This window comes from Pelobates fuscus, chromosome 1 (genome assembly GCF_036172605.1).
Source record: "Pelobates fuscus isolate aPelFus1 chromosome 1, aPelFus1.pri, whole genome shotgun sequence".
NCBI lineage: Eukaryota > Metazoa > Chordata > Amphibia > Anura > Pelobatidae > Pelobates > Pelobates fuscus.
The window spans coordinates 396,974,760-396,987,046 of record NC_086317.1 but is presented as its reverse complement, the minus strand read 5'-3'; the positions used below and the strand labels follow the sequence as shown (position 1 = coordinate 396,987,046).

Here is a 12,287-nt window from a genome sequence, read left to right as displayed (position 1 = left end):
GACCACAAAATATTTTTGCAAAAGTGGCTTTGTTCACATACTGTATGTGTGTGTTATAATACTATATACTATTATGGTATTTCAATCATGATGGGCAAATCATGTTTTCAAATCTTGTACTGAATTATTAGGGTCACCTTGTGTAGCGGTACTTACCTTATCCAGGGGCCGGACGCGGTCCTCTCTTCAAGCCGCGCGCGGTCCTGCGGCTGCACGAGCCGCGCGCGGCTCGTCCGACTGTTCAGACAGGAAGGCGGGCAGTGACCGCGAGAAGCGGTCACGTGTCCCGCCTGCAGCTAAGAGCGCGCCGCGAATCTCGGGCGCGCTCTTAAAGAGACAGTGGGAGCCTAAATTGCAAAAAGGCTCCCATTGGCTCCTGTCATGCCAATCACCCCATACACTTACCTGTTGGGGGAGTGGAAGTGACAGGAGCCAATCACATTAGTTTGAAGGCTACTTATACTTACCCTTTTCCCTTAGTTCGTTGCCCTATCGTGGTTTCTGCTACAGTTCCCTTTAGTGCTTGTTGTGTTCAGTTGTGTTTCTCCGTATTTGACCTTGGCTTTGTATTCTGACTTCGTTTTCGCTTTATCCTATTCTGTACTGTTTGCCGGCTTGCTGATTCCTGTGTACCAGTCCCCGGCTAGTTTTCGTTTACGCTGTCTCTTTGTGCCCTTGACCTCGGATCGTTCCTGACTCTGTCTTATCCTATTACGTCGAGTCCGGCCACTCTAAGGTCCGGTAGACGTATCTCTCCTCTGTACTGTCTTCTGTTAGGCTGGATCCTGCGTGTAGGGGTATATACTCGTTACACCTTGGTAAGCAGGGATCTTACAGCTAATCCTTGGTCAGGTGGATGATGCCATCCGTCCTTTTTTTGCTATAATGCACTGTTTGACCAACATGTGCATACATGTCCCAGCCTGCTTTATAGATAGCTAGGAATTGAATTTCTGGGCAGCAGCTGCTATTTGTAGTTGTTATTTTAATCCAGCCCTCTCCCGTTAAAGTTTTTGCAGGAGCTGAGCTAACAAGACAGAACAGTGTATTACTGTTTCCCCACCTACTCCACCAGCATTTTACTATCGCAAGTTGAAACCAGGGAAATCTACATTGTCCTCAATTACAACTCTACATTATATTGTAATGTAGCAGATTTCACTTCTGAGTCATATGTTCTACCTTCAGGTCTATTTTGAGATTTATTTTATTATCACTATTACTAAAGAAGCCTTGGCGAGCTTGCATGTACAGGTTGACACAAAAAGTCAGACAACTAAACGATCAGCCAACATTATACAGTTTAGTACATATTTAACTGCTCTTGTTATTTTTTCCACGCTGGCCTTTCATGATAATAAGAGATAAGAGGGACAAGGTGCATCTTACATCATACCCAAACCAAAGGACCTAAATGAACCGACAATGCCTGTATATTTAGCTGGTTAGTGAAGGTATTAGGAGACAGATTTGAATATTGTTATTTATAACAACTGGAACAATTCATACCACAATATGAATTAAATATTGTATATTTCAATTCATATAAATTGGGTCCAGCATCAGACGTTTACTTCCAAATATCTTAATGAATCTTCAAACTGTAAAAGCAGTCTAACATGGACTTTACTTCAGAAGTGATTTCCTTTTTAGTGTGTATATGGTTGCCAGCCATTTAGAAATATAGTAAAATTCATCTTGACCATTTCCTTCAACCTTTGACAATCTAAGCCTCCATCATAATCTACTACTTGTAGGCTATTCTGTGCCTGAGTAAGCCATCGAATGTCATTGTAGTCCATTCCTAGTAAGAGTAGACAATTGCATGTCAGAGAGGTCCAGTACACATTAGAGAGTAGGCCATTCTATATCCAAGTTAGGTATGTAAAGACCAGATTATTATGATAAAAAAAGACCAAAGCATATTTTGATCACTGCAAGAGCTAAAATGGTCCACCTCCCTTGATGAAGCTGGTCTAAGTTTCATTTTATACAATATCTCTTTGGACAAGTTTTTTATATAGACATTTCAATATTTGTTTGACATAGATGTGCTTTCGAACACCGTTTTTAGATCCCGTTGCTTTGTCAGTTGAGTTGTTGCCTTCTGTTGGGTTTGCAAATGCTTGCTGCTTACAAGTCATTAAACAAGGGTGATGCATCTCCCCCAAGGCCTTCAGAGTGGGCCTTTTAGCGCCACAGCCAAGATACAGTGTGTTTATATCTTGTCCACATCTTTGTGAGAGAGAGAGAGGAAGCACTGTGGCTGGAGAATCAGCGGGAGAGTCTGGAGCAGAAGCAAGATGGGAAGGAGTAACAGAGGTGGAGGCAGGATTAGCAGGATGGCATCCACCCAGTGGTGAAATCGGTGAGATTTAAAACTATGTATATGTGAATATGTGTATGACTGTGTTTGCAAACGGGATCTGTATGTGTGTGTAATCGATATGACTGTGAAAATACTTGACTGTCAGTGTGTTTGCACATATTTGTGTTATATGTGAATGTATGCCTCTCCATGACTCAGTGCAGTGCCCGTATGTGTGTTATCTGTGAGTCTGTTTCTGTGTGACTCTATCTCTGTAGACCGGGGAGTGGGGGCAACTCTGTCACAGCAATGCAAGAGGGGGTTCTGGGGGGGAATATGGAAGTACATTTAGGAGAGAGGTAAATTGCAGGAAACAATGGGTTTTTAGATTGGAAGTGAGGAATTAGTTGCAGGGCACTATAAAGCTCTACATTGTGTAATGGGAAGAAGGGTTAATTGGCTTGTTAAAGTCTGCTTGTGATTATTAAGGAGAAGATCAATACTGCCAGAGGGTGCAGGGATGTAGGTTAGTGCTTACATTCTATAATGTAGTGTTTGTGGTAGCAGGAGTCCACTAACACCATTTTACAGTAAACCATGTAACAATGAAGCCTATACTGCTTCCAATCTAACTCGCTATACTAAAGCAGAACTTCATACTTCTACATTATCATACCAGCTCATCGGCTTTTTATTTCAACCTGTCTTTTACGTAAGGTGTGCAATTACACAACCCTATAATCAGAGCAATAACTCAAAATTATCCTTGAAGAAGCACTAGATATTTAGTTTTTTTTAATCATAATTTCTTTATTAAATTGTGTCACAGTAATAAAAATAATATATACAAATATATTATAAAATACAATAAACAGTGGTAGTGTCATACATCACATGCTTGTGGTCTGGTAAAGCCAGGCAATCAGCACTTGGAAAAAAAACATTCAAGGTTCAGCAAAATCATTATTTAAATAAAGTCTTTGGAAATATATCATAAAAGACATATATTGCTCAATGTCCATAGTGACTCTTCATTTCCATCCAGACCTTTACCTTGTCACTTAGGAATTGTAACATGATTTCAATGGATGGAGGCCTATCACATCTGTCTTTATAATATAAAACTTAAGTGCATAATCTTTGGTAAGCGATCTACAGCTCGGTGTGCAGTATATTCATATTTTTGGAAGTAGTCCAATCAAAGCAGCAGCAGTTCTTTGTCCATTTGTAAAAGGCCTGGACATACCAAAAGATGGTGTAACGTCAATATGGCCACAAGAATCGTGGAACAGGTTGCTCAGATCGCTACATTCATCTAGCTGAAGATATTGCAATCACTATCATCATCATAAGAAATGACCTACTGGGCAAGTGATGGAAGTTCTTGCAATTGTATAATTTGTGCAAATGATTTTGAGGCATTTAGGTGTTTATTCTTCTCTTTTCTGCCAGATCTAAATGCCTACGAGACAAGCCAGCTTCTCTCTGTATTTATTTAAATTTGGAAGTCTTTGGAGGCTGTTAGCTGCACCCACAAGCTTCCACAATCATATCTGGAACATCAGTCTTTACAATATTGCTGTTTCCATCAAAGAAAAGCATGGAAAGAGGCCGTCTTTTAGTGGGAACGCAACAAGAGTTGCCCACTGACTGTACATTGTTGGCCTTTATGATATTTAAGACAGTTGTGTGGAATGATGCAGCCATGCCTGGGGCACCAGCTATGTGCAATGGGCAGAGACCCTTGCAGTAATTAATCTGGTACCCCTCTGGTTTTATAATCCAATCATTCCACCCAATGTCCTTAAAGTGTACATAAAAGTCTTTCCTGCAACACAGGTTGGAGTTCTGATCACATTTGAGACTTCTTTTGGTGGCATGATGGTTTCTCTCCCTTACTTTAGCTTGGGCAACCAGAAAAGGCTGATGTGAGTCATCGGGGTTGGCCAGGACTGGCATGTCCTCACAACCCTCACAGTTGAGTTCTAGTTGTAAACTTCTGTTTCCTCCATCAAAGACTTTTTGTAGCATTTGTTTCAATGAAAATGTTTGCCAGCCTGTCCATCTTGGTTCCAGGGTTCTTTCACTTATCAATGTACGCTGAGAAAACTCTTCTTGGACCAGATACAATTTTAATGTTTGGTTGGGCTGCGTAGTCCTGTTAGATCTGAGAAAGATCCACAGATGTGCCTGGAGAACATGCACATTTTGCTCTTCATCTCTTGCAAACTGAAAATTCAGTATAGTACCTGATCCATTGATATATTCTGAAAAAGAAGAAATATAAACATTAGCATTTGTTTATGTCTGTATCGTCCTTGCATGTTTAACATATATAACTGCCTTATACTTTTTTAAGGAATCAATACACTGCATATAATCTTTGTAGCTGAATTTAGAGTTATGAAATAGTTTCAGTCTTACTTCAATCTCAGTGAGTTGTTATACTCCCTCTAATTATAGCCATAATAAATTTTATGAAGGATAACTAATAACATGTATATTCTAGTTTCTTGCTCAGAGGTTGTCTATTACTAATTTGTCAACAAGCAACTGTAATAAATGCAAAGAACTGATACTGACGATTTGCATTGTATTACATTTTTAATAACTGATATTGTCCACTATATGTCACTCTTGTTTCTTTTCAGAATAATTTTTATTATAATATTTACTACTTTGAAATAATATATTAACAAATTGCATGGCACTTTACATTTAGAAATTAATGAAAACAAATTTCAATCTAAAAAAAGTTTAATTGTCACTAGTTTATGTCTTTGACAAATTGGTTTAAAGGGACACTATAGTCACCAAAACAACTTTAGCTTAATGAAGCAGTTTTGGTGTATAGATCATTCCCCTGCAATCTCAGTGTGCAATTCTCAGTCATTTAGGAGTTACATCACTTTATTTATGTAGCCCAAGTCACACCTACCTGCATGTAACTTGCACAGCCTTCCTGAACACTTTCTGTAAATAATCTTCTAATGTTTACACTTCATTTATTGCAAATTCTGTTTAATTTAGAATTTCTTATCTCCTGCTAGGTTAATAGTTTGCTAGACCCTACAGGAGCCTAAGTTTAATTGCCAGAGCTGTAGATGAAAACTTTTAAAGCACGTTACATCGGATTGAAAATGAAACCATTTTGTTTTCATGTAGGCTTGTGCCACTCACAGCCAGGGGAAGTGTGACTAGAGCTGCATAAACAGAAACAACGTTGATTTAACCCCTAAATGGAGGATAATTGAGCAGTGGGATTAGTGAGGCATAACCTGTAGAAAAAAACTGCTTCATTAATCCAAATTAGTTTTAGTGAGTATAGTGTCCCTTTAAGCATCCCATTACAAAATGTAAGTAATAAAATATAGAAGGGAAAATAAGTTGTGTTCTGTCCAAAACGTTACAGTTTTTTTCTGACCATCCCTAGTAACTGAGTTCAATTAACCATCATATTAATCTTTCTTAACATGAACTCTGCCAGACTAACGATAAGACAGCCTAAAGTTGATTCTCAGGGTCTGGGGGTAGGCAGTATTAGGTACGGTGGTCTAGGTACCATGAAGATGCTTGACCAAACAGTGTTATTCACCATCCCGGAATAAAGACAGGGGAAGTCAGACTGGGAACCTGGACCTTACTCTGTGGGATCCTATAACCTTCATTTGATTCTACCTAATCAATTATGTAATGTGGTGTCACACACAGACATTGCAAGAAAAGTACAGTTTAAGTACCATGTACTATTTGTTATTGCTTCAGAATAAAGTAAAGAAATGTGGCACATCGTTAGGCTTCTGTTTCCAATAAATCTACATTTTTATGTGCCTATCCTGTTGAACCTGTGGATTCTTTGGTATTGGCTAATTATTGAAGTTGGCGAAACTCTACCACAGTGTACCAGGTTAGACATTGATTGCTTATTATTTTCCCTCATTGCATTGGCACCTGGCTTGAAAACCTTAGGCCCTTACTTGACTGTTTGAAAAATATTGCTGACAACGAATCCATTTTTTCCCCCCAACTGTAGAATGAGAAAGATGGCCATTTAGTCACTACAATCTGTGTTTAGTCAGGAGATTCCCAGGCATTGCTGGAATTGATCATTCATCATTTTAGCCATGGATAATACAGAACTAGCACTGTAAATAAATAAATGATGCCTGATTAAGTGTGATTTAAGTTTTGCACCTTTAAATTAAATGTTTTGAGTTTATAAAATCCCCCCCTCCTATAATATTGTAAAGCGCTACGGAATTTGTTGGCACTTTTTAAATGCCAATAATAAGAATAATAATGAATTGTAATGGTGATAATGATGTTCAATTATACTCGTCTAAACTTTAAAACACTGGACTGAATTATCTTAGCAGAGTAAAGGTTTATTCTGCTTACTGAATAGCAATTTTTCAATAAACTTCAATATGGAAATTGCTACTCAGTAAGCAGTAAACCCAAACTCTATTAAAAGAGTCCAGCCTGCTATTGGGGAAAATAAATCGGCAATAAAATGGTGAGAGAGTGATTGTAAAAACAAAATAAAAAAACGAATTCCTGAACAGAACTTCTAAAATAAACACTCTTTGTAATAATATTAAGATCAGTTTGAAAACAAACTTTTTATGGAGGCTCTGTGAGTTACAGCCATAAACAAAGTGATTTAATGCCTAAATAGCAGAGAATTGAGCATTATCTATACACCAAAAAAAATAAGCTATGGTTGTGTTGGTCCTGAGAGTATAATTCCTGATAATGCCTGTAAAAGTTACAGCATTTCCCTATTATGAATTTGATTGCTGCAAAAACATTTTGTTTAGTGAAAGTTTGTAGGAGTGGATTAAACATGCACTCAGAGCCATATTCTGACTGTCTGCTACTTGATGCTTTTAGACAATCAAAATACATCTAAAAGTGAACTCTTGGTCAATGACCAGAAAATTCATAGATAAGGATATATTAATGTCTGCCTCCATTATGTTGTAAAGTGCAAAGGTATTTGGATAATGAAAACAGATTAGCTAGATGACTTCCTAATATATTTAAACCCCCCTACATGTTCACATAACTATGTATAGATATAAAGAATTCTAGGTTATGTTTTTTACATTAGATACACGTTGGAAGAGACAGATAAGCTGACTCACACAAATGATGCAAATGGAACAGCCAGCCTTAAATCGAATGTCTGTCTGCTCTTGGTGACCCTTTAAAGAGTTCAACGTCTGTCTGTTTAACAGATTTCACTAAATCTTTTGCATTTTGGTTGAGACAGGAAAGAAAATGAAGGAGTTCAGTCAAATGAAATTGTGTGAACAGGTGTTTGTGAAACATGTAGGCAAGGAAGCAACAAAACATCACCCAAACACACATAATAAAAACAGCGGGGGGTTATTCAATTGGCAACATTGTCTTACCTGATTCTGCAAAGCTTATGATCTCATAGCTCTGTTGGTCCATCCCCACGCTGTCTGTGTTACTGTCCCAGCTGGTGGAGCCAAACAGACCTTCCATTTTTGGTTTGGTTAGGTGCAGTCTGCGTAGTGCATTAGCTACCGCTCCCCTGGGGATTGGGTGGGTGATGTTGGGTCTTTCCTTGAGGTGTAACTTCTCTAAGATTTGCTGCTTAGCTAGTTCTATCATTACATCTTTGTCCTGGACTCCACAAGATGGACATTCGTTTTTTTTTACGTCTCCTTGAGTAGAAACTGCCCAAGCACCTAGCATGGTTAGCAGGTAGAAGCAGATACCTTCTCTCTGGGACCTGGGAGCCATCTGAGATGAAGCTTCACAAAGAGAGTCTTGAAAGAGAAATGATGATACTTTGTATCTTGCCCTGAATCTTGTCTCTTGCTCCTTCTCCTTATCAGAGCTTGTTCAGCTGTGGTCCTAAAGAGTCAGCATCCTGCTTTTAAAAGCGAGCTGGTCCAGCATTAACAGTCATGTGGCTACTGAGACTGGGATAATCTCCAGGACTCCCCCCTGTCAGATGACACAGGTCAACCATATAAAATCAGAAGAGCTAATGCAGTACTCCCAGGTACCTCAACCTGCAGCAGATGTGATGGAAAAGTGGTTCAGGGCTGAGTCAGGAGGATTATGGGATGGAAGTGATAGGACTTTCCTTCTACTCCAGCCTGTAGATGATTGCAATAAAATCTACCAGTCCACACTGGACATGTCTCAATAGGATGCAGAACTGGCAAAGGTGTAAAAAGAAGGACATTTATCTTAGACAGTGTGTGTGCAGAATCTAAATGCCTTTCCTTAGCAAAATATCTTTGTTGAGGAAACTAACCTGGATCATGAGCAGATACCTGTGGATTGCTGTCTCTCCCTCTTGTTACACTGCCCTATATATTGCAGCTCAGTGATACACTCCCTGCCCCCTCCCCTTAGTCCTGCACAAATCTCTCATTAAGCTCCTGTTCACTCTGGGTGTTATTTACACTTCCCTTTGGCACTGTGATTTGGAGCCTCCTGTTATCATAGATTGGTTGCTTCATCCCTCTCTTTTATTTACCCCTCCCTTGTCAAAGCCAATATCCACGTGGAGAACAAGGTGCTCGATATAGGGCAAAGATGGGTGATTTAAAGCAGGGTTGATGCAATAATGGGGATAGAATTTCAAGAATGGAGAATTAATCTTTAGATCACTAAAGAATGCATAAAAACAGTTTGTCATGCACACTGCATTACTGGAGGCTTCTGGGTCCTTTTGACATGTCAGTGTATCTCAGTGCATTAATAATTTTACATGTCAGTGTTCCTCAGTGCATTAATAAAGTAAAAGTATCAATTTGTTCAGGCACAGATACTGTGAAATGAGCTAGTTGTACCAAGTAACCTGGAGCCAGCAATAGATCTTGCACAATGGATCCACAGAGCACTTTGCCACTTGGAATACAGCAGTATTTATTGATTGATAAACAGCATGATAAAACGCCTTTGGGACAACAGTGCAATGGAACTAAATCTACTAAAGTGAACTGCCAATATTCAGAAAATAGTCACTTTGAATGTGATGTTAGATGTAATTTTAAATATATGGGGTTAACTAGAGTATTGTTTAGAGGGGTATTATATTAGGAGTTAGCATTCTCTGAAATCCCTAATTCCACGTGTATGCCTAACCGACTATTATTAATTATTATTATTACTATTATTATTATTATTTATAAAGCTCTAACAAATTGCACAGTACTATGCAATAGGTGGACTTGCAAACAAGCATTTGCAAGACCAGTCAACGGTTAGGCACCTGCATCAATGCTGTGAACTACAACTCTCATCATTTGCAGCCAGACAAAACCATCATTAGTATTAAGTGTTAAAAGACTAAGACCGAAGACTTTTCTAAGGAAGCCTAGCTGACGGTGACAGATGGTCAAATTCACACGATCAACAGTTGGATGTCAGGTTATGGAATATCCAAAGGGTTAGGGGTACACACGCACTCATGATGCTTTTAAATGGGCACTATAAGCACCCTAACTGCTTTTTACAATGATTACCATGCCAGAATCACCAGGAGTATCCTGACCCTGTCACCAAGGTGAAAAGAAAGCATTTTTGATTGTGGCCATAATCCCTTCTAAGATACTGATTCACTTTTCATAAAAAAAAATAAAATAAAACCAATTGCAAACCTCCCAAAACGCGTAGAATAGTCTATGCCAATCTATAGGGCTGATCTATTAATTTTTACTGTTATTCACTACACAACACATTGTAGAGCAAGCATGTCAAACTCAATAGCTAACACGGCCAAATAAACAAGGTTTAAGTTTGTGTGGGCCGCAAAAGAACAATAACTTCAGTTTACATAGAAATATAGGCTTATTTGAAAAGTACAGTATAAAAAAGTTGCCTAACTGAAACTGGATGTCCTCATGCTTGTAGGGCTTCAAAGTAAACAAAAGAGCGGATTTATTTTAACCCCTTAAGGACACACGGCATGTGTGACATGTCATGATTCCCTTTTATTCCAGAAGTTTGGTCCTTAAAGGGTTAAGGAAAACGCATTTGCATATAACGAAGGTTTCAGTCCAACTACCTTGACATATTAAGAAATGTTTGGTAATGGGACTGAAATAGTGAATGTAGGCTGTTGTAGGCTGTTGTACAGCTATAAATTAAGTTGTTGATTTTGAAGCCCTATGAGGGTGTTCTTCACTTTGGCTGAGATCATCAAACTTGATGATCTCAACCAATCCAATATTTTGCTATAGGAAATCATTGGGAGGCTATTGTGCATGTGTGGCAAAAAGCTGCGCGGCCAATCAGCATCTCCATGGGGAGTGTTCAGCACCTCCATGCAGACCCAATCTAATACACTGTCCCCTCCCCCTATTCTAATACACTGCCCACAAAACAATACATTGCCCCCAAATACAATACACTGCCCCTAAATCCAATACACTGCCACCTCCTTCCTCTCTTATACACTTCCCCCTCCACCCAATCTAATACACTGCCCCTTAATCTAATACACTACCCCCTCCACTCTAGTACACTGCCCCTTAATCTAATTCACTACCCTCACTCCCACCACTCAAATTGAATACATTGAATTACCTCTCCCCAATTTAACACACTGCCTCCCCCCCCACCACCACTCTAATACACTTCCTCCACCTCCCACCCACTCTAATACACTGCCCACTCCTTCCACTATTCAATACACTGGCCCCATTCCTCCCCCAAATTAACACACTGCCCATCCCTTTCCCAATTTAATACACTGCCCTTCCTCCCCCAATTTAATACACTTCCCTCCTCCCTCTCCCAAGTTAATACACTCTCCACCCCAATTTAACACACTGCCCCCTCCCATCACTCTAATACACTGCCCCTTCCTTCCCAATTGAATACATTGTTCCCCTCCCCCAAATGAATACACTGCAACCTCCCTCCCCAAGTAATACCCTGCCCTCCCCCAATTTAACACACTGCCCCTCCTCCCACCACTCTAACACACTGCCCCCTCCCTCCCCCAATTTAAAACACTGCCGCTCCTCCCACTACTCTAATACACTGCCCACTCCCACTCATCACTCTAATACACTGCCCTCCCCCAATTTAACACACTGACTCCCCCTCCCACCACTCTAATACACTGCCCACTCCCTCCCCCAATTTAATACACTGGCCCCCTCTCTCCCTTAAATTAATACACTGCCCCCTCCACAATTGAATACACTGGCCCACTCCCTCCCCCAATTTAATACACTGCCCTTCCTCTCCCCAATTTAATACACTGACCCCTCCCTCCCCCAAGTAATACCCTGCCCTCCCCCAATTTAATACACTGCCCCATCCCCAATTTAACACACTGCCCCCTCCCACCACTCTAATACACTGCCCCCACCCTCCCCCAAATTAATAAACTGCCCTTCCCCCCAATTTAACACACTGAGTCCCCCTCCCACCATTCTAATACACTGCCCACTCCCTCCCCCAATTTAATACATTGGCCACCTCCCAGCCTCAAATTAATACACTGCCCTCCCTCCCCAATTTAATACACTGGCCCCCTCCCTACCTCAAATTAATACACTGCCCCCTTCCTCCCCAATACACTGTCCCCCGCCTCCCTAATTTATCACACTACACAGGAAGCCCCTCTTCCCCTACCTTAAGATGAGCCGTCCTCCAGTTCCAGCTCTGCTCTTCTCTGCTCAAGCAGGCCAGACGCTCCTCTGGCACCGTGGGAGGGGAGATAATAATCAGTCGCAGCCACGGCAGAAAGCGGCCCCTAGGGCAGGTTGGCTGCAAAGATAATCATTGTGTGCCGCAAGTTTGGCATGCTTGTTTTTTTTTCAACATTTTACCATTTTGATTTATTTCACTAAAATTTGGTGTTTAATGAACAACTTTGTTTGAATTCCCAACAATTAACACCCAAGTGAATAGCTCTGATAGGATTTTCTACAACATGCTGCTTAATCCATCATTTCAGTAAGCATGGAGAACAAAG

At 40.2% G+C, this 12,287-nt stretch overlaps 1 protein-coding gene across 2 annotated transcripts; it reads right to left on the bottom strand.

The window, feature by feature from the left end:
* Positions 1–3,139: 3,139 nt before the first annotated feature.
* On the bottom strand, positions 3,140–12,014 carry LOC134596476 (inhibin beta B chain-like). Of its 2 annotated transcripts, XM_063444772.1 has the most exons (3): positions 11,945–12,014; positions 7,726–8,290; positions 3,140–4,575 (listed from the first exon to the last, which is right to left on the bottom strand). In XM_063444772.1, the coding sequence occupies exons 2-3, from the start codon at positions 8,081–8,083 to the stop codon at positions 3,830–3,832; spliced, it is 1,104 nt and encodes a 367-aa protein (XP_063300842.1). In that variant the 5' UTR covers positions 8,084–8,290; positions 11,945–12,014; the 3' UTR covers positions 3,140–3,829. The 2 variants fall into 2 exon arrangements, with proteins under 2 accessions (XP_063300842.1, XP_063300841.1); XM_063444771.1 differs by lacking the exon at positions 11,945–12,014 and having other exon boundaries at positions 7,726–8,732.
* Positions 12,015–12,287: the final 273 nt, after the last annotated feature.